Genomic DNA, 22,027 nt, shown 5'->3' with positions numbered 1-22,027 from the left:
TGATGTCCCTCAGTGGGCCTGGGGACCTCCTGGTCTATCATGGATAAATTTTTTAATTATAGGAAACCAAGTTAATTGTGCTTAAAAATCAGTGCGAAAAAAAAAAATCAGTGCGTATGTGATCTCAACTAGGCACAGAAAAAGAGGTATCAGGAAGTACATCAAGATAACAACAGTGGTATTTATCTCAAGAGATGGGATTTTGAGTGGCTTCTATTTTCTTCTTTTCTGTATTTTACAAATATCAATCAATGCCCCCAAAAGGCTTTTTCATATTTTTCAAAATATCAAACAATACAGAAAATAAGAAAGCAAAAATTACTCCAAATTCTATCCAACAGGGACAATCTCTATTAACATTCACATGAATATTATTTCAGCTTTCTCCATGATATATTCATAAGATATAATTTTTAAATCTTGTTCAAGGATTGATTTTTTCTTTTCCATTATTGTTTATTACAGGATATTGAATATAGTTCCCTATGCATAATATATAATTTTTAATAAAAGGTATTGTAGAATTGTATGCTGTCAAGAATGAGGATAATGTTTCTGCGTGCTAATTCAATTGTTTAAAAAAGTAACTCTGGCAGAAAGAATCACATTTGTTTCTGGTGTCCCCAGTATCCATCACTGAGCCTGGCACATAGTTGATGCTCAATAAATACTTATTGAATAAATGTAAGGAGATACACTAATATGTGTTTAGTGGTTATCTAACAGAGCAAAGGATGATTTTTTTCCTTCTTTCTACTTCTTTGTATGTTCCATATTTTCTACAATGTGCCCATGTGTAATCTTTCATAATAAAAAAACGTTTTAATTTAAAAATAACAGGGTAGGGGCTTCCCTGGTGGCGCAGTGGTTGAGAGTCTGCCTGCCAATGCAGGGGACACGGGTTTGAGTCCTGGTCCGGGAAGATCCCACATGCCGCAGAGCAACTGGGCCCGTGAGCCACGGCTACTGAGCCTGCGCGTCTGGAGCCTGTGCTCCGCAACAAGACAGGCCGCGACAGTGAGAGGCCCGCGCGCTGCGATGAAGAGTGGCCCCCGCTTGCCACAACTAGAGAAAGCCCTCGCACAGAAACGAAGACCCAACACAGCCATAAATAAATAAATAAATAAAGCAAAACTGTCAAAAAAAAAAAAAAATAAAAAAAAATAAAAATAAAAATAACAGGGTAGGGACTTCCCTAGTGGCACAGTGGTTGGGACTCCGTGCTCCCAACGAGAGGTGCCCGGGTTCGGTCCCTGGTCAGGGAACTGGATTCCACGTGCATGCCATGACTAAGAGTTCACATGCCGCAACTAAGGAGCCCGCGAGCCGCAACGAAGATCCAGCATAACCAAATAAATAAATATTTTTAAAAACCCAAACAGGATACATTAAGAACAAAAAGCTATGTAGGGAGGGTGGCGCTGCATGCCAGACTCTGAGTTAGGGCCCTCACATAGGGGAAGGTGGGGGGCTGCTGGGAGGCACTCAGGCTTGGGGCCTGAGGACTAATGGTCACTGTCTGAGCCTGAAGAATGGGCAGGGTCTGAGTTCCAGCAGCAGGCCAACCAGGGTAGCACCAGAGACCAGGATCCTGAATGTCAGTCTGTCACGATGCTTCTAGGATTCCATGTTTATTTTCCTGCTGCTTTCTCTTAGTGTTCAGTTTTGTTAACTACGCCCAGTCCCATGTGTATGTACTCTGGAGACCAGAAGGAACTTATGGCCACACTTGGGGGAGAACATTTGTGGGGGAGCAGCAACCCCTGAGGGTCAATCAGAATCAGAAGACAGAACGTCCCTTCCCACCTAGGGAGGAAAAACAAAGGGACAGAATCCCCCGTTGTAGCCCTCCTGCCTCTGGAAGCTCTTCTAGTACTAAACCTCACTGGCCTTGGTTTCCTCACCTGTAAAATGGGAATAACAACAATGCCTTCCTCATGGATTGCTATGAGAATTAACTGAGTTATTCCACATAAAGTGCTTGGAACGCTACCTGGCACCTAGTAAGTGCTCAGTAAATGCTAGCTGTGATGTTGTTGCTGCTATAAATTCAGCCTTACCTTTTGAGTTAAAATAAAAGTAGAGAGACATCCCGCTTCTTGTCAGAGAATAATGTGGCAATTTGTAATCAAAGTCCAATTAGAGATGCTCATCCCTCTAAACCCATTAAAGTGCTTGTGGGAGTAGGTATGTAGGACTTGATTTGTATGAAAAATTCAAAAACTAAAGGCTTTTGTGCAAGGATGCTCATGAGCATGACAAACTGGGGCGGGGAAGGGAGAAAATCTTAACAATAGCAGTTATTTTTAGAGCTATTACTATCTGATAGGTCCTAAGCCTTTGCACGTGTAGAATGTAATCCTCCCAGGTATCCTATGAGATAATAACTTTTGTTATCATCCCCATCTTATGCATGAGGACCCCAGGGCATACAGGGTTAAGCAATTTACCCAAGGACGCTTAGCTAGTTAGTGGCAAAGAAAGGGTATGAATCTGCAGGCTGCTTGAATGGACACATGTACTGCCCCTGATTCCAAAGTGCTCCTACGAAACTTAAACATTCCTTTACATGAGTTGCAGTCACTTGAGGGGCTACTTGGGAAGCATGAAAAATAGCCACTAAGATATTACAGAATAACATGGCAAAATGCTTAGGATAAGATAGCAAAAAAAATTGTAAACCAAGGATAAAATTGTCTATACAGTAAGTTTTTGGGGGTTTTTTTTGGCCACACTACGTGGCATATGGGACCTTAGTTCCCTGACCAGGCATTGAACACGCGCCCCCTGCAGTGGAAGCGTGGATTCTAAACCACTGGACCACCAGGGAAGTCCCTATATGGTAGTTATAACTGTGTACAAGTTACATGTACAGAGAGGCGGGCTCTGGAAGGGAACATGGAAAAACAGAGCTGTAGTACCAAGGTGGGAGGTTCAGGAGACTGGTTTTTCTTTTTTTTTAATTTATTTTTTTGGCTGCATTGGCTTTTTGTTGCTGTGAGCGGGCTTTCTCTAGCTGCGGCGAGCAGGGTCTACTCTTCGTTGCGGTGTGCAGGCTTCTCATTGCGGTGGCTTCTCTTGTTGCGGAGCACGATCTCTAGGCGCGCGGGCTTCAGTAGTTGTAGCTTGTGGGCTTAGATGCTCCGTGGCATGTGGGATCTTCCCAGACCAGGGGTCGAACCCGTGTCCCCTGCATTGGCAGGCGGATTCTTAACCACTGTGCCACCAGAGGAGTCCAGGAGATTGGTTTTTCCATGTAAATGCTTGTCTTTCATTTTTTTTTTTTTTTTTTTTCCCGGTACGCGGGCCTCTCACTGCTGCGGCCCCTCCCGCTGCGGAGCGCAGGCTCAGCGGCCACGGCCCACGGGCCCAGCCGCTCCGCGGCATGCGGGACCCTCCCAGACCCGGGGCACGAACCCGCGTCCCCTGCATCAGCAGGCGGGCTCCCAACCACTGCGCCACCAGGGAAGCCCTGTCTTTAATATTTTAATATAGATTTATTTAATGAAATCATTGCTTTACCTGAGGAGGAGGATGAGGAGGAGGATGAAGAGGAGGATGAAGAGGAGGAAGACTTGCCTCTCTCATCTTGTTCTTGAGAATAGAGCTCAGCCTCCTGGTCTTCCTTGTGGAAATCCGTCTCTCCATCTGGGAGGCACACATAGGCAAGGATGAGTGTTTCCTGCCCTTCCCACCCCAGAGACCACCCAGGCCTCCCCAGGGGTCTACTTGGATGTGGGGAGCCAGGAATGGCTGGATTCACTGGGACACTCTTCCCAAACCCCTAGGGCCAATGGGAGGTGCAGGAGACCAGGGCTCTCAGAGGCCCCAGAGGCTCTAGGAAGGCCAAAGGCAGACTTGTCTCTGAATGTGGAGCCCAGAGAGGGGCTTCTAAGCCCTCCATCCTTCCCAAGAGACCACTACCCTGTGTAGAGCAGTTGCCAATTTAAAATTCTCTGTAAATTACAGGGCAGGTGGGATCCGATCAAGCCCTAAACCTTCCCATTCCCCATTCTGGGGCTATGCAGGACCCTTCCCACCTTCTGAGGACTCTCCCTAGTGCCAGTCCAAGCCCCCAGAGCCTCTGAGATTTGGGGAGCAACTGAGGGTCCACACAGCTAGAGAGTACTGCGGGACAGACTGGACCAAGCACACACATGTGCGTGTGTGTAAAGTCACTACTTCTCTAGAGGTTTCAACCGTAACTTGGGCCATTCATTGTGCCGCATGAGCTGAGCAGGGTCTTCTGTTCCACCTACTGCTGGACTTCACCTCCCATGTGGCTTTGCCCAGAGGGTCAGAGAGAGCAGACATACGGTCTAGATCTTCTGATTCTCCGTGGACTCGACTGTGGTCTTGAAGTGATCCTGAAGTCTCCATGGCCTCCCCTGGAGGAATAACAATAGTAATTAATATTACCTTAGTTAATATCTTTAATATATAAAGAGCTTGGCAAATAAATAAGAAAAATATAAACATCCAATATTCAAAGGTACAAGAACAATTTATGAAAAAAGAAATACACAGTTAGGGAAATTTGAATAATGATCACCTTTTGATACTATTAAGAGCTTATTTTTTAAAAAAGAGACTTTAGTTTTTACAGCAGTTCTAGGTTCACAGCAAAATTGAGTGGAAGGTACAAAGGTTGCCCGTATATCCCGTGCTCCTAAACGTGCATAGCCTCCCCTGTTATCAACATCCTCCATTAGAGAATTTATTTTTTTAGGTGTGATATTTATATTGAGGTTATATTTATTTAAAGTATTCTTAAATTTAGAGATAAATACTGCAGTGTTTATGATGAAATTATATGATGTCTGGGACATGCTTCAAAATAATCTGATTATTTGCATAAGGGAGTTGGAGGGTATAGGTGGGGGTCCAAATATAACAAATACGACCACGAGTTAATTATTGTTGGAGCTATAACAAACTATAAATGGTAGTTCTCTCTGAGTGGTAGCATTATGGGTATTTTTAGTTTCTTATTTTCACCTTGCATTTTCTACCTTTTTAGCAGTTTTGCCTTTTTTCTTTTCCTTGTTTTCTGTTTTTCCATTATGGTTTATCACAAGATATTGAGTATAGTTCCCTGTGCTGTACAGTACATCCTTGCTATTTCTCTATTGTACATATGGTGGCGTGCATCTGTTAACTCCATATACTCCATATTTATCTCTCCCCCCATTTCCCCTTCGGTAACTGTAAGTTTGTTTTCTATGTCAGTATTTCTTCTGTTATAATAAAATAACCAATAATTTTTCATTACTTAAAAATGTAATATGCCACCTTATACCAGTACAGTACGTAGCAGTTTTACACAGGGCTTGTGTGTCTGTAATTCCATCTGAGCCTGATCACAAACCAGTCTGTTAGGAATTGGAATTAATGACTTCACACCTGAATTGTAGTTTCTAGACAACAAAACTTCCCCAAAGATTGTTTCATTTGACTCTTACAATAACCCTGCAAGGTAAATTTTTTTTTTTTTTTTTTTTGGCGGTACGCGGGCCTCTCACTGCTGTGGCCTCTCCCGCTGCGGAGCACAGGCTCTGGATGCGCAGGCTCAGCGGCCATGGCTCACGGGCCCAGCCGCTCCGCCGCATGTGGGATCTTCCTGGACCGGGGCACGAACCCATGTCCCCTGCATCGGCAGGCGGACTCCCAACCACTATGCCACCAGGGAAGCCCAAGCAAGGTAAACTTTATCATCCCCATTTTATAGAGGAGGAAACTGAGGCTCAAAGAGATGGAGATATTTGCATGAATTGGGACTCCAGAACCCACATTCTGTTTAATGTACCCCAAACATTGGTCTGGAGCACAAAGCTACTCAAAGTCAAGCCCTGCTGGTATGGCTGTCAGGATTATAGATGCAATCGGTAAAGCAAGGGCAGGAAGCAGGCACTTGAAGGTGCAGAATGAGGTTTGGGAAGCCGTCCCTTCAGGACACCATACTCTGTGCTTTCCTGAAATTCTGAGTGGGAGCTAGTGGTAACTCGAAGCCAGCCTTCAGATGAGGCCATGAGAAGGCCATAAGCGTGGCCTTGGAAAATCTAAATGGCTAACCTCAGTGAGCTGGTGCTCTCCTCTGGGGAAAATACACGGGGCTGCCACAGTTGGGCTGCCTTGATTTTAGCTGGGGACATGGCGCCCAGCTAGAGACTGTATTTCCCAGCATCCCTTGAAGCTAGGCGTGGCCTTGGGACCATATGACTCACATTCCTGCCAACAGACCGTGAATGAAGGGGAGCTGCGTGGTGGTGAGCTGACAGATGTTCTACGGTTCTGGGGGGAAAAGTATACACACACACAGATATGTCTGCTGTAAATTTTACTGATATAAAGAATGTATGGGGGGATAAATTAGGGGATTAACAGATACACACCACTATATATAAAATAGATAAACAACAAGGACCTAATGATTAGCACAGGGAACTATATTCGATATCTTGTAATAACCTATAATAGAAAAGAATCTGAAAAAGAATACTTATATATGTATATGTATAACTGAATCACTTTGCTGTACACCTGAAACATTGTAAATCAACTATACTTCAATAAAAAATAATAATAAATAAAATTTTTAAAAGAATGTATAGCACAGAGTTACAAAAAATAAAAATACAGTCCTCTTTATTGTGAATTTCATACACCTCTAGCTTCAGTGTGATTTGAAATTTCTTGCAAAATCTACTATCTGTTTTTACAAATCTATCACCAACAATAGTGTCACAAAATCAAACTACAAATAAATGCTCAATCACTACCAAATTCAGAAAAGAAGCTGCTCACATCATGGATGAACAAGAGCACTGCCGACGTGAATGTTGGCTGATAACTTCTTTCATGTTAACAAGTAAGATGAAAGGGAAACAACAAATGCCTTTGTCATCATAGTTTGTCAGTGATACAAGCAACTTCTTTGCTGAATCAAATCATACTTTACAAATTCTGGAAGAATATTTTCTCAACTTTTTGTGTTATTCACAGCATAATGGCAACAGGTGTAATGTAATGCCTACAGGTTTGAGGTTTAATCTCCATTATTAACAGTTGTTTGATCACTTTCTTAAATTTAGACAATCAACAAAGCAAACCTTCAAGCTCTGATTTGTAGAGTTTACTGATCTCTGTGACTGATACCACTGTGATGTCATGGACTGCAAAGTTGGGAAGGCATGGGCAGTGGAACACAGCATTACGCAGTGATTCCACAATACAGATAAAACAGATGTGAAAATCTCAAGAGCCTAGGTAATGGGCAGAATGTAGTAAAATAAATTAGGAAGTGATACATTTTGAGTACTTATTAACCTTTTTTTAAACATAAATTAGTTATTTATACATTTATAGAATTTAATTTAATAATGGTTGTGTTTAACAACCGATTCCCAGCTCTGGGCTTATAAACTTCTGTGCCTTCTACTTCCTCTTTCCTGCTTTTTGTATGCTGGAATGCAGACATGGGGTGGAGAATAACTTCAATCACGCAAACTGAGCCAACACCCCAGGGAATCCCTGAGCAACAAGGCAAAGGAACCTGGGCCCTGAAAGGCCTCACGCACAAAGCCGTCTGCGCACCTGTACTTGTCTCTGGTCAGCTATGTGCACAGGAAATGAGCTTATCTCTTATGTAATCCCAGGGATTCCGTCTCTGTTACAGCATCTCAGCCACGCTGTGCAGGCTTCGTTCTGAAGCACCCCCCGCCATTTCTTCTCCTCCCAGCTCTGAGACTAAGGCCTTAACTCCAAGAGGAGGTAGATTGACTCCTCTCTAACAAGTTTAGACCTCGGTTCCCAACCTCAACGCTCCCCACGTTTGGGACCAATGATCCTTTGCCGCTGTATGCGTTGTAAGGTGTTTAGCGGCCTCCCCACTGGATGCAGGTAACACCCCCCCCAGTTGTTGTGACAATCAAAAATGTCACCAGACATTTCCAAAGGTCTCCTGGAGGCAAAAATCACCCCTACTTGGGAACTACTGGTCTACAGGATCTACTCTTTTTAAAAAATTTTAATTTAATTAAACATTTTTATTGAGGTATAATGCTCATATAACATTATATTAGTTTCAAGGGTACAACATGATGATTCAATATTTGTATATGTTGCAAAATGATCACCACAGTAGTCTAGTTAGCATCTGTCACCATACATAGTTACAAAATTTTTTTTCTTGTGATGACAACTTTTAAGGTCTGTTCTCTTAGCAACTTTGAAATATGCAGTACAGCAGTATGAACTATAGTCACCATGCTGTACATTACATGCCCAGGACTTTTTTTTTGTGTAACTAGAAGTTTGTACCTTTTGACCCCCTTCACCTATTTCGCCCACCCCCAACCCCCCATCTCTAGCAACCACCAACCTCTTCTCTGTATCTATGAGTTTGCGGGGGTTTTGTTTGTTTTTAGTAGAGAATCTACTCTTAATCCACCACAAGACCTTGACAAGGCAGCATTCTTCCCCGTGCCTCAGAGCTGGATTGCCTGGCTGTGAACCCAACCTGACACTTCTAGCTGTGGGATTCTGAGCCAGTCACTTGACCTCTTGTGTGCCTCAGGTTTCCCGTCTGTAAAATGGGGACAATGATAATGTTTACCTCATAGTATTGTTGTGAAAATGGCATGACTTAAGATCCATAAAGCACTCAGAACAATGCCTGGTATAGAGCAAGGGTTGAACAAATGTCAGCTGAGATGATGATCATTATTATGATGGGGCGCGGCAACAAGACAGCATATGCTTTGGGGTGAGACTGACCAGGGTCCAACCCCACTTCCGTCACCTGTGCATGAGATGACCTTGGCAGGACAGGCCCCTTCTCCAAGCTCTAGTTACCTCAATTGTGAACTGGCGATGGCAGCACCTTAGAGAAGAAAGATGGCCAGTGCCTGCCCATAGGAGGGCTTGGTGAGCGTGAGTTCCCTCTTCTACAGACCTCCTATGACCCACAGACATTCGGGGTCCAGACCCAGCCCCACCCATCTCCCATCTCCTAGGGCCCAGGCTCCATTACCCCTTTCTAGAATAAAAATTCCTATTTCTCAGGGCAGAATTCAGCTAAGCATTAGGAGGTCACTAGCCAATAAAATGAATCGATATCCAGGTATGAATGACTGATGACCACAAGCCTTCAGGGCATATTTATATTTTGAAAAGGACTCTTTGTTCATAGCAGGTGTCCAGTATGTCTCACTGGCTGAGATCATCTCTCATGGTGGAATTTCAGGTGGAGCGGAGGAAGAGACTTAGAGCCGTACGGGGGCAAGAGAGCTGCTGGCTGACAGCAAATACACCGACAGTTCGCCAAGCTCGTCCTACCTCTTTCCTGCTCTAGCTGTCTCGGTCACATGGCAGTCACTGGTGACACTCAGCATTTTCAAGCCTCCAGACTTCCACCCATGCCATTCTTCCTGGTTACCAAAATTGTACCTGACTTTCCAGGCACTGCACAAATACCACCTCTTTCATGAAGGCCTCTGCTGGTTGTCTAACCAGTACCCACCCTCCTTACCCCGACTCCCTTATTCCTTCTCCCCCCTCCGTCACCCCTGGACTTCTTTCTTGCGAGCAAAACTGAATTTTGCTCTTCCATATCAAGTAGATACTTGTTTTCCCAGCTAGGAGTGGCCATGTGATCCAGTTTTGGCCAAAAAGAAGTGAGAAACCTGATGGGGTTCTGGGAAGGAGTTTTGCTTCTCCTGACCAAAGAGGCCAACAGTGTTGGTGCTGTGTCTTGCCTCTCCTTTCTTTCTTGAACATGAATGTGACGGCAGGAGCTACAGTGGCCATCTTGTGACCATGAGGAAAAGCCAAAGCAAATGCAGGGTCACTGAGCTGATGAGCCCCTGACAGCAGCTGCCTGATTTCTTGTTATTTAAGAAAAATAAACTCCATTTTGTTTAAACCTCTATAGTCAGGGTTCTCGGCATTTGTGGCTGAACACAATTCTGACTGATACACCTTCCCTCCCCTACCTTCATACATTAATTGAGCACCTACTGTGTGCTAGCACTGGGGATACCGTGGTGAACAATTTGCAGCCCTGTCCTCAAGGAATTTCATGGTAGACCCAGAGGGTAGTCCCATGGGAGCCAAGGGGCCAAATCAGACCAGGGTCAGTCAGGGAAAGTTCCTGAAGGAGGGAACGCTGCAGGTGAGTTTGGAAGGGCCAGAGGAGCCATGTGCAAAGACACAGAGGCGAGGGGCCTTGGCCCACATGGGAGACAGTTGGCACGAAGCAACTCTAAAGAAGGATGGGATCTGGGGGAGGCCCAGAGGGCACATTGCTCTCCTGAGCCTTCATCAGCTGCGCCTTGTTTCAGACTCTTCCTTCTTGAGGGAGGAGCCTTGTTGCACAACCGCTGGGGCCACTGTTCCTTGTTCACCTTCAGATCTCCAATCAGGGCCCGGCAGAGGGTCTGACACACCCAGGGTGAGTCTCCTCCACTAGATCACTAACCAGCCCGGGTAGGGACCATGGCTGCTTCATCTCTGTGTCACCTGTGCCCTGCACAGGGCCTGGCAGAAAGCAAAAATGATGATACTGATGATGATGAAGACAATAACAAATAAGTGCTTCCTATCTACCAGGCAAGGATCTGAGCACATGACACATGCGCCTCACATATGCCTCACCACAACTCTATCAGGGCTCACTGTGGTTGTGCCCATTTTAAGAACATTGAGGCACAGAGAGGCAAGGAAACTTGCCCAGGGCCAGAGAGCTAGTAAGTTGTTGAGCAAGGGTAGTTGCTCAGTCCTTGTTGATGCTGGCACCTCTTCCCAGGCCTCTGTCATTAGCACCAGGAAAGAAGCCACTACAGTCATCCAGTGTTATGCAAATGATGCTGACTTGGCTTCTCTTTAGTTCTGGAGCCCTGAGCAAGTGTCCCCAGAGCCCAGGGAACCTCCTTGGGCAGTTTTTCAGCACACTGATCCATCAGGAGGGGAAACAGAACTATCACGGAGGCAGGACCTGAGGTAGCCCTGTTTCTCCTTTTAATGTCCTTGCCTCATCCTCCTCCACCCATATTTCTGCTGTAAGAAAGGATAAACAGAATTGTAAAAATTTAAAACTCTAAGATCAGTGTGTAGGGCACTGCTTAAGACAAAAGGACAGCGCACTAGTGGTGGGACATCAGGCAGAGGGACTGCCGTGAGAGGCTTCTGAAAGTTCAGGTTCGCAGCATGTGACCTCCTTTGAGCCAATAGGGAGCATGGAATTCAGACAGGAGAAGTGAAGACAGAAGAAAGCAGAGAGAGGAAAGAGCACGTGGCGCAATCCCCGCGATCTTATTTCACCCTTGCAAATCTTATTTTACACAGAAAGAAACTGAGGTTCACAGAGACAAGTGACTTGTCCAAGGTCTCGCAGCTTACAGATGGACTCGAATCCATCCCCTGCCCTAACAGAGAACCCCCGTTCCCTGGCCCTGGTTAGAGGCCCGTAGGCCTCCCTGTTTCAGGTGCCCCCCACCACCCCCCACCATCTGAGGCTGTTCCTACAAGGAAATGCAATGCTTAGCGCTTTTCTCCAAAAAGCCCAGCCCTGCTGAGTCACCGGTGGTGCCAGGGCCGCTGCACCCACAGACTTTGCTAAACTGGATTTCCACTTCAGTTCAGCCCAGATTTCCTAAGCTCCTGCTATTACAAGGGCCTGGGTCCGAGGTGGGAGGGATAGTAGGGGACACCAGGCCATCACAGCCTCACAGAGCTTTCCCTGCTCAGCTCACTGGATCCTCACGCTAACCAGGCAGGAAGCAGGGTGGCGATCGGTGTCCTAGTTTACGGAAGGGGAAACTGAGCAATGGAGAGGAACTTGCACAGGATCGCACAGCGCTTCAGGGGCAAGGCTGGCTCCAGAACCCTGTCTCCTGATTCAGGGGCTGCCTATCTTTCTCGGGTGTCCCACCTTGGAGGAGGGGGCTTACTAAGATTGAGTTGGATTTTAACATGTGGCCAAAGTGGGATGAAGGTTTAGTGGAGGGGGTGGGTGGCAGTGGGCTGGTGAAGGGGTAGGAACCCCGTGAGGCTGGGGAATCATCCAGGGCCTTAAATGCTTGGCTAACGGCCAACCTTCCCCACGGGTGGACTGAAACTTCACCCCTGAGGGCCACCAATGCTGGACCAGCTCAGTTAAACATGCCCAGGGCAGGAAGTGGGATGGGAGGCCCTGGGAACAGAAACAGCAGCAAAGAGGGGGACAGAGCCGACAGAGGGGTGGACACTTACTGATGTTGTCCACCTGGCGTCGAGGCCCCTTCTGGTGATTGCAGCAAAGGAGAAAGTCAGAGCCCTGGATAATCTCCAGCTTCCCAAGCCACCCCAAACAAGCATGCGCCCTAATTCCAAGCACATCCTGGTCAGGCAGACACTGCTCCAGGACAACCGTATGGGAACTCCGGAGGGGTGACTGCCCTCCACCCAGGCTAGACCATCAGCGTCTCCCTCCCGGGAATCGGACTTGTGACGTGAGTGACACAAAGCCCTCAATCTGTGGGCGCTGGTCTCCCCTGAGACAGGGCCCTCTTGTTTCTGCTCCTGGGCACCGTCTTCTCTGCAGTCTGGCTCCTCAGAAGTTCCCTCTGCTCTGTGAGACCTCCATATCCTCCCAAGAAAGTCCTGTTATGGTAGCCTGTGGTGGTTTCTGTTACTTGCAACCAAAGTATTTGAGATGAGACGAATGCGGGGGGAGGGGCTCTGAAAGTGTAGGCAGAGCGAAGCGGGGCTCGCTGGGCAGGCCAGGGTCCACAGATTTCACTCCAGCCCCCAGGGCGGGACGGGCAGGGCCCCTGAGGCCCCCCACCCCAGTCGAGGTGTTTTGTTTCAACTCCAGGCTGGGCTGGGGAGCTCCCAGGTTTCCCCAGCACTGTAACTGCCCAAGCCAGCTGCCTGAAGATCTTGCCCTAGAGGCCTGTACACTTGCTGAGGACAGAGACCATCTTGGAGCTGGTTCAGCTCCTCACTGGTTTTCTCTTTCTTCTGTAACAAATTCCCACAAACTTAGTGGCTTAAAGCAACACCTGTATAGCATCTCACAGTTCTGTAGGTTAGAAGTCCAACACTGGTTCACTGGGCTAAGATCAAGGTGTCAGCAGGGCTGCCTTCCTTCCTGCTCTAGGGGAGATCCGTTTCCTTGCTGCTGCGTTTTCTCCTTCCCCTTTCCCTCCCCCTTCTTCTTCATGTCCTTGCATTGTCCAGCTTCTAGAGGCCACCCACATCCCTTGGCTTGTGGCCCCTTCTCCCATTTTCAAAGCCAGCAATGTCAGGTCAAGGCCTCACACTACACTGTTCTGACCTCTTCTGCCACCCTCTTCCACATTTAAGGACCCTTGTGATGACACTGGCCCCACCCAGATCACCCAGAATCATCCCGTATGTGACGGCCAGCGGATGAGCAACCTTAATTCCATGTGCAATCTTCATTCCCCTCTGCTGCATAACCTACGAGAGTCGCAGTTTCCAGAAATCAGGACATAGGCACCTTTGGGGGCGATCGCTCTGCTTATCACAGTCTCTCCACCGCAGTGCGTGCCTCAGCCCGGAGCCCTCAGATGCTGACCGTCTTCCTTCCTAACTCCTCTGACTCCACCACCCTCCTGGGCCCCCAAGCTCCAAAGGCAGGAAGGATGACACGGCTCCTCCCTCCACAGCCAGCCAAAGCCCCAGCCTGTCCCACCTTCCCTTCAAGAGGAGCTGGCTTCTCTACTCCCACTGCCTCCCTCCCAAGAGATGCTACAAGGGGACTGAGGGTTTGGGACTTGGTCATAACTGTGTTCCTGTCCCTGTTCCTTTGCTGCCAGGCTCCACTCAGCTTCTATAAAATGGTGTGTTAATATCTATCCTCCAGAGTGTTGCGGGATAAAAGGATATCGTGCCCACAACAAGCCTAGAAGACTGGCAACTTAATAAATGAGAGTTTTCCCTTCCTTTCCCATGCTCAATGTCTCTCAAATTTGGATAATGGTCAGATGTCCTTGGGAGCACTGTTGACAGGGCAGACGCCCAGGACTCTCTCACTCAGAGCGTCTGGTGTTCAGAGCAAGGTTAGGGTTAGGGTGTGGCTCAGGGAAATCTGTACTGTTAACAAAGGCACCACATGCTAGGCACAGTGTGGTCCACTGAGGCCGCCAGAAACTCTCCCCTGAGTGTTACAACAGTCTCCCAACAGGCTTGTCTGCCTCTGGCCTCCCTCCTCCAAACATGTTGCTGGACTGCCCTGGGCTTCAGTTCCCACACATGGAGAAGCTGGGCTGCACCCTGCAAGGTTCTTCCAGTTCTGACGTTCTAGGATACTAAAGCTCTGGTCCTGTTAAAGCAGTCAGGGTTCATCCACTCAATCAGCAAAGGCGCTCAGGGTTGATGTGACCCATGGGAGGGCCCAGAAGAGCATGTCCTAACAGTAAGATACATAGAGTATCTTGTGGGGCCTTTGAAATGCTCCAAGAAAAGAGTGGATTTTATGTTCAAAGAAGTTTGGGCAACACTGCTTTCCATAGGTACCCCCCCTTGGAGCTGCACGAAGTGCAAGTTGTACATTAAAGGCTCTGAGAAGGCCTGCAGGATAGAAAGCTCTTTCACTCTAGTTAATCCAATCCTTCCCCAAACTACATAAGAGCATAGTCCTTTTCCCCAGAATGTGGTTCAATGTCTTTTGGTACAGCTTTGGGAAATGCCATCTGCTTCAATCCCTGCTGTGCCTGGGGCCCGTCTTTTTGTCCTAGAATCCAGGCCTGGGCACTCTCACTGCCCCCTCTGGACACTGCCAGATTCCCGGGTCCAGAGTTCCTCCACCCATCAAGCAGGACAGTTGGGGAGGGGAATGAATCAGAAACAGACCCTGGGAAGCCAGAGGCATGGAACAGAAACCGTCTTTTCAGAGCTCCAGATCCCAAGGTATGGGTGGGAAGTCTTCTGGGCACCCTCAGGGCAGGGGCTGGGAGGAAACAGAGTTAGCTGCTGTGAGACCGAGGGCCTGGCCGGGCCCTGCCACCAAGCCCTGGGCACGTCGCTTCCCTCCTCTAGGTCCTTTTTCTCATCTATGAGACAAAGAATAGTGTCACTCACCAAGGGCTTTGGAGCTCACCTGGGGCTGTGGACAGGACAGTACATAGTAAAATGACACGCTGTTAGCCAACACTCTGTACTGAGCGGTATCTTGATTAAGTCACTCCAGCAGTGGGGTCTGACAGAGCCCACTCCAAATCGTGCCTCATCACTTTACTTCCCAGCTCGGTGACTTTGGGCAAATAACTTTACACTCTGAGCCTCAGTTTCCCTGTCTGTAAAATAGGGATTGTGTCACTATCTTGCAGCATCGCTGTGAGGATTCAGATAAAATGGACTTAGATTCTGGGCTCCCTGGGATTAGGAATTACGTTTTTCTTGCTACTATATTCTAGTCCCTGGCTTAGAGAAAGTGCTTCACAAAAAGAAGCCATAAAGTGCTGGATTTAAGAGCTTAGAGAAATAATGTTACGCCAGCAATGTCTTAGCATCTCCCCCTTCCCTTTATAAGATCCTCCGCTTGCTCCCATCCCTCTTCTTCTTCAGCCCGCTACACCTCCTGCCTCAGCCTCACCTCCCACCTCACCCCACTCCCCAGGCTTGGCCCTCTCTGTCTTTCCCCAAGCTTGAATTCCACAGAGTTACAGCCAGGAGATTAAAGCTGAGGCCCAGAGAGGGAAAGGGGCTTCCCCACAGGCCCCGTAGCAAACGATATGAACTCGGATCTGAGGCTGAAGTCCAAGCACAAGGGGAACTCACAGAGGAAAAGAATGAAGACGCCACCGTTCCCACCTCCTCAGCCGTTTGTCTCAAGTCTATGCAGGCAATTTAATGGTGGGATAACCACCCAAACTGCTCAGCCAGCTGCCCACAAGCTGGACGGACCTGGCACGAATCTGGGTGAACCCTATGGCCACAGCACATCCAAGGATGCAGCTAGGGCCTGAGAAGTGGGGATGGCACCAAAAGAAGAAGGTAAAAGGGACAAAATCCAGTCTGTGAAGAAGGAGGATAGAGCAACAAAGCGAAGCTAACACAGCCTTCGGTCATATTAACAGAAGCACAGAGTGTACAGTGAGGAAGGTGACCTATACCTCACCAGCTCCTATCCTAGGCTCAATCCTAGGTCTTGAACAGAACAGAATCTGGACAAACCAAGATAATCCAGGGGATGTGAGTGGTACGGAGACCACATCCAAGAGCAGTGGCCGGAGGAGCAGGGCGCTCAGCCTAGGGATGAGCACTACAGGAACAGACCTGGTCATTGTCCCCAGGTCTCTGCAGGGCTCCTCCAGGACAGGATGACCAGGTGGGGCTGTGAGCCCAGAGGGAGGGGTTGGGACCTTGGGGAGTCACCAGGGCAGATGCCAGCTCAATATGTAAAGGAATTTTCTAAAAATGAGCGCTGCTTTGAGTGGTCATGAGCACCCTGCCATGAGAGGTGGCAAGCGAAGGTGTGGCAGAGGTGGGCTTAGATGTCCTTAGTTCAGAACCTATTAGTCTCTCAAATAATAATCTCCAAAGCACAGGAGGAAAATATTAGTTCATTATTTCTACTTAAGTTTTAGCTAAAAGTAGTTAAGAGTATATAGCTCAACCCTGATGTGCACCCTTGGCCATACGTCAGACACCCAATGCCATGTCCATTAAGTGGGGTCCCCAGAGGCCAAAGGCAGCCCACAATGCAGACAGGTTTGCTATGCCCATGTCTCCTGTTCCTTTACATTCAGCCTACTGCTGTATACTGTAGTGTCCTGGTGGCGGGTTAGGTGGAGGTGAGGATCAAACAACACAGCTTTAACTGAATCAATCCCTGTAGTGTGGACAAGTGGCTTCTAAAAGTCCCTGCCAAGAAACCGTGGATGGAGATAACGCTTATCAAGAAAGTACAAGCCAGCGACAGGAAAAGTGTAGGACAAACCCACCACTGCTCCTAGTTCAAGTCCTACCACAGCTACCCTAACGTTGAAAACAGTAAAGAATGGCATCTCACATACACATTATTGCTGACTGAAATCATAGTAAGAAAACTCCTTGAAAGGTGGACTTCTATCCACTACTGTTAGTGATGAAATTCACTCCGAATATATACTGGGCCTTGAGACATTAGTTAATGGTCACAGTACTTGTATATAATTTCTAAATCCATATATATATATATATATAAAACGTTGTGGGTGCCTAAACATTTTTCTTGAGCAGAGAGTGACACCAAAAAGTGTGACGAACACTGCTCCAGATTCTTAGACCCAGCTAGACACTAGGGGATGCTATTCCCTGTTTAGGTTTGGGGGTCTAATCAGATGTGTTTCGGATTTAGAGACGAAGAAAAACCAGGAGGGAGTATGCCCCTCAATAAACTTTTTTGAGGCCCCCAAAATGTTTGAGGAGGGAAGAAACCAAAACCTCTGAAAAGAATTTTCCCTGGCTCTGACTCTCCAAGGTGGGTGTCTTGTTGAACAGCCAGTGCCAGGCCAGGCTCCTCTTTCTCAGCCTCTCATGCCAGCTTCCCTCTGTCTCTGTCTCATCTTTTTCTCTTGGTCTCTCACATTCCCTCTCTCTCTCTCTCTGTCTGTCTCTCTCTCTCTCTCTCACACACACACACAATTGACAATAGCAAAAACCAGAAAGGAGGCACCCAGTGAAAGAGAAAGAGCTTTCTGGCTCTTGAATATCAGACAGACCTGGACTCAGTTCCCAGCTCTACCCACCACTGACTGTGAGATCACTGCAAGTCTCACCCATTCTGGGAGCCTCAGAATCTTCCCCTGGAATGGGCACGCCTACAACTCAACAATAATATGACATCCCAATTTTAAAATGGCCAAAGGATTTCAACAGACATTTCTCTAAAGAAGATGTACAGGGCTTCCCTGGTGGCGCAGTGGTTGAGAGTCCGCCTGCCCATGCAGGGGACACGGGTTCGTGCCCCGGTCCGGGAGGATCCCACATGCCGCGGAGCGGCTGGGCCCATGAGCCATGGCCGCCGAGCCTGCGTGTCCGGAGCCTGTGCTCCGCAGCAGGAGAGGCCACAACAGTGAGAGGCCCGCGTACCGCAAAAAAACCAACCAAACAAACAAACAAAAAGAAGATATACAAATGGTCAGTAGCCCATGTTGCTCAGCATCATTAGTCATTACGGAAATGCAAATCAAAACCACAATGAGATACCACTTCATATGCGCTAGGATGGCTAAAATAAGAAATACAGACAATAACAAGTTCTGAAGAGGACGTGGAAAATTTGGAGACTTAACGTATTGTCAGTGGGAATGTAAAATGGTGCAGCCGCTTTGGAGAACAGTTTGAGCTCCTTACGATGTTAAACATAGTTTCACCATAAGACCTAGCAAGTCCTCGGTATTATATCCAAGAGAACTGACAACCTGTGTCCACACAAAGACTTGTACATGAATGTTCACAGCAGCGTTATTCATAATAGCCAGAAAGTGGAAACAACCCAAATGTCCATCAACTGATGGATGGATAAACAAGATGTGATATAATCATACAGTACAATATTATTCACCCAAAACGAGGAATGAAGTGCTGACACACGCTAAAACATGCATAGACCTTGAAAACATTATGCTAAGTGAAAGAAGCCAGTCAGAAGAGATCCCCTATTGTATGACTGCATTTACATGAATTGTCCAGAATGATCAGATCCATAGAGACAGAAAGTGGATTAGCGGTTGCCAGGGAGAAGGGGATATGGTGAGTGACTGCTAAAGGGTATGGGGTTTATTTGGGGAGGATAAAAATGTTCTAAATTGGACAGCGGTGATGGTTCACAACTTGGTGAATAAACTGAAAACCACAGGCTTGTACACTTTAAAAGGGTGAACTTTATGGCATGTGAATGATATCTCCATAAGGTTATTTTCTTTAAAAAAAAGACAACTTCCCACGTATAGCTGTTATGAGAGTGAAATTAGCGGTCCCTGGTCCTGGCATGTGGCCAGCGTGTGAGAGCTCTCTCCCTAAGAAGATGGCCTGGTGAGGAGTTCAAGGCACAGGGACCCTAGCCTTTTTTTTTTTTTTTTTTTTTTGGGGTACGCGGGCCTCTCACTGTTGTGGCCTCTCCCGTGGCGGAGCACAGGCTCCGGACGCGCAGGCTCAGCGGCCATGGCTCACGGGCCCAGCCGCTCCACGGCATGTGGGATCTTCCCGGACCGGGGCACGAACCCGCGTCCCCTGCATCGGCAGGCGGACTCCCAACCACTGCGCCACCAGGGAAGCCCAGGGACCCTAGCCGTTTAGAGGGCTGCACCAAGTTCTGGGAGATCCAGAGACAGGAGAGGGGTTCGTTATTACAGATCCGCTTGGCTTGGACTCCGAACAGGACAAACACACACTCCTGACTTCACTTTTCTCTCAGTTTCTAAACAAACCAGGTCAAAATGATAAGCACAAGCCCATAATCTTTCTTGTCCCCCATAAAAGGAAAATGGGTTGGCTTCCGGCCAAAAGGCTGCCTCTGAGGAGAGAAGCCGGGATGCTCTGAGCACAGGTGAGTCCTCCAGACTCGGGATGACGGCCTGGGGGACCGGGGTGCCTGGGGGCTCCCTCTAGGCCGCACCCTCCACCCCGTGAGCCTCTGCCTTTAGCGGGTCTCCCCCCGCCCCCAGCTCTCTGTTCAGCACTTTTTCCCCAGAGATGCCTTTGAGCCCGGGGCCAGGGCAGCTTCTGGGGGGAACAGGAGGGCGGCTGCCTTCACTCGCCGGTCAAAGCGCAGAGGCCGGGCGTCTGTGAGGAAAAACCCTCCAAAGCTGTAAGTCCCTCGAGGGCAGAGTGGGAGAAGCCTTCCGAAGCTAGGGGGACCCTTCACCTCACGAATGGGAAAGCTGAGGTCGTAGGGTTTTCTGAAGGCCCCGCAGGAAGTCAGCGACAGAACCGCAGTGGGTCACCTGCGGGGGCGGGGCACGGGCCGGCTGGAGGCTCACAGCACCCCTGAAGAACTTCACCCTCCCCTGATTTTCCAGAGATGGAGACACAGGCGCTCACCCAGCTGGGAAGCCACTGAACTGGGACTCAAACCCAGGCCCACAGGTAACCACAAAATGTCAGGCCTGTTGAAGAGCCTGTTTCTCCCCAGTTCTCTTAAAAATCACCCCCACCCCGCCTCTCACGCTCCGCGTGCCCCTTACCTGTGTTCCCGAGGCCGGTGTGGGCTGGAGGCTAGCGGCGCTCGGACTCCTGAGGCGGGCGGGCGGGGCCGGGAGGAGGGCAGAGAGGCGGGGCCGCCCCCGTGACAGGCAGGGGCGGGACGTGACGTCGCCCTGGGCCCCATGCTCACCCGCCCACGCGCCCACGCTCAGCCGGGGGGCCCTCCTTCCCGCGGTGCTGTAGGCGTCAGGCCTTCCTGTCTGACTTGACTCCTCCCCGGATGTGCCAGGAGGGCAGATGGAGTGGCTGCAGCCCCCAACCCGCCCCGGGCCGGGGCCATGCCCTCTGACCTCAGGGGTAGTTACGTGGGGGCAGTCGTACCACCCTGACTTGTGCCAGGCTCTGGGCGGGGAGGAGGTGGCGTGTCCCAGATGCTCCCCACCCCCCTGGGTGAGAGCGACTCAGGGCCCAGCCATGTGGGCCAACCGGATGCTCCCCCAGAGGAGTGAGGTGGGGCCAGCAGCAGAAGAGGAGGCCCTGGGGCTCAGGGCTGGGTGGGGGGGAGTCCTGTGGGTGGGACTGGCAGTGCCCTCTCCTGGTGAGGAAACTGGGCAAAGGCTAGAACATCCACTGCCTTGTGGATCCCAACAGAGTAGGGGGTGGGGACTGACCTCTCAAAGCTGAGGCCGGGACTCACTCACCTCTCAAACACTCTGGAAGCAGGACAGTAAACAAGTCCTACACTGCCCTGGGGAGCACCCTGAGGGAGACAGGCCACGACAGCCCCCATGAGGGCAAGGCCCAGGGAGCTGTGGTTTCCCAGGAGGGCTTCCTGGAAGAGGAGTCATCTAAGCTCAGGAGTCGTCCTTTGAGTCATCCTTGACCCTTTGCTCTCTCATACTCTGGTTCTGACCTATCTGGAAAACCCTGTTGTCCCCACCTTCAACATATTCTGAATCCAGCCTCTTCCGTTCCATCTGCTTGGCAACTACCCTGGTCTGGCCACCACATCACTAGTCTCTATGCTCCTGTCTGTTGCCATCATGGCAACCAGAGGGATCTGGTTAAAACTCAAGTCAGCTCATGTCCCTCCTCTGCTCAGCACCCTCCCAGGGTTCACACCTCACTCACTCCCGTATTTACACAGCCCTGTATGATGTGCCACTCACTCCTTGCTCTCTCTGATCTTGATTTCTATGACTTCCTCTCTCACTCCGCCCCAGCCACCCAGGAATGTGCCCCAAACACTCCAGTCAGGCTTCCTCCTCAGGGCCTTTGCACTGGCTGTTCCCTCTGCCTAGAATGCTTTTCCCTAGACAGCCGCCTGGCTCCTTCCCTCACTTTTTCAGGTCTCTCTACTCAAATGTCACCTTCTCCAGGAAGCCTTCCCTGACATCCTGTATACAGTAGTAACCGCCTGCACCACCTTTCCCTCGCATCCTGCTTTACTGCTCACTGTCTGACACACCGTATATTTCCTTGTTAGTCATGCTTCCTTCTTATGTATTTGTTTGTTCCAGGATCTGGGACAGTGTCAACACATAGTAGGTGCTCAATAAATTTTGTTGAATGAATGAGTGACCTGAAAGCGTAGCCCAAGATGCGTTCCAAGGGTATTCGAGGCAGAGGGAATGAAGTGTGGAAAGGTTTAGAGGTAACAGGCACTAGTGTGTCGAGGATCTGAGAATAATTCAGTACAGCAGGAGAGTGGGGGGCTTGGGGGCTGGAGGACGGGAGAAGGGAAAGCAAGAGAGGCGTCAGAAGCCAGACCAAGGAGGACGGACCTTATCATGAGGGTGATAGGGACACGATCAAATCTTACGTTTCAGGCAATGATTTGGCTGCCGTACTCTGGATTGGCAGGCAAGACATGAGGGGCAGGAACCTGGTAAGC

The 22,027-nt window shown here is 48.9% G+C and overlaps 1 protein-coding gene across 2 annotated transcripts in view; it reads right to left on the bottom strand.

Annotated features, from left to right (window-relative positions):
• The window catches only part of TMEM40 (transmembrane protein 40), a 31,514-nt gene extending 11,307 nt beyond the window's left edge, over window positions 1-20,207 (bottom strand). The window contains exons 1-3 of one of the 2 annotated variants that reach the window (XM_079713507.1): window positions 20,175-20,207; window positions 4,317-4,388; window positions 3,523-3,648 (exon numbers count right to left, since the gene is read on the bottom strand). In XM_079713507.1, coding sequence (XP_079569633.1) covers window positions 3,523-3,648; window positions 4,317-4,380 — 190 coding nt within the window. In that variant the 5' untranslated portion in view covers window positions 4,381-4,388; window positions 20,175-20,207. The remainder of the gene's footprint in view (window positions 1-3,522; window positions 3,649-4,316; window positions 4,389-20,174) is intronic. The other variant, XM_079713508.1, reaches the window with a different exon arrangement.
• Between the last annotated feature and the right edge of the window lie 1,820 nt (window positions 20,208-22,027).

The sequence above is a fragment of the Hyperoodon ampullatus genome, assembly GCF_949752795.1.
Source record: "Hyperoodon ampullatus genome assembly, chromosome: 10".
Classification (NCBI taxonomy): Eukaryota; Metazoa; Chordata; class Mammalia; order Artiodactyla; family Ziphiidae; genus Hyperoodon; species Hyperoodon ampullatus.
The sequence above is the reverse complement of the archived record's forward strand: the minus strand, read 5'-3'. Positions and strand labels throughout refer to the sequence as shown.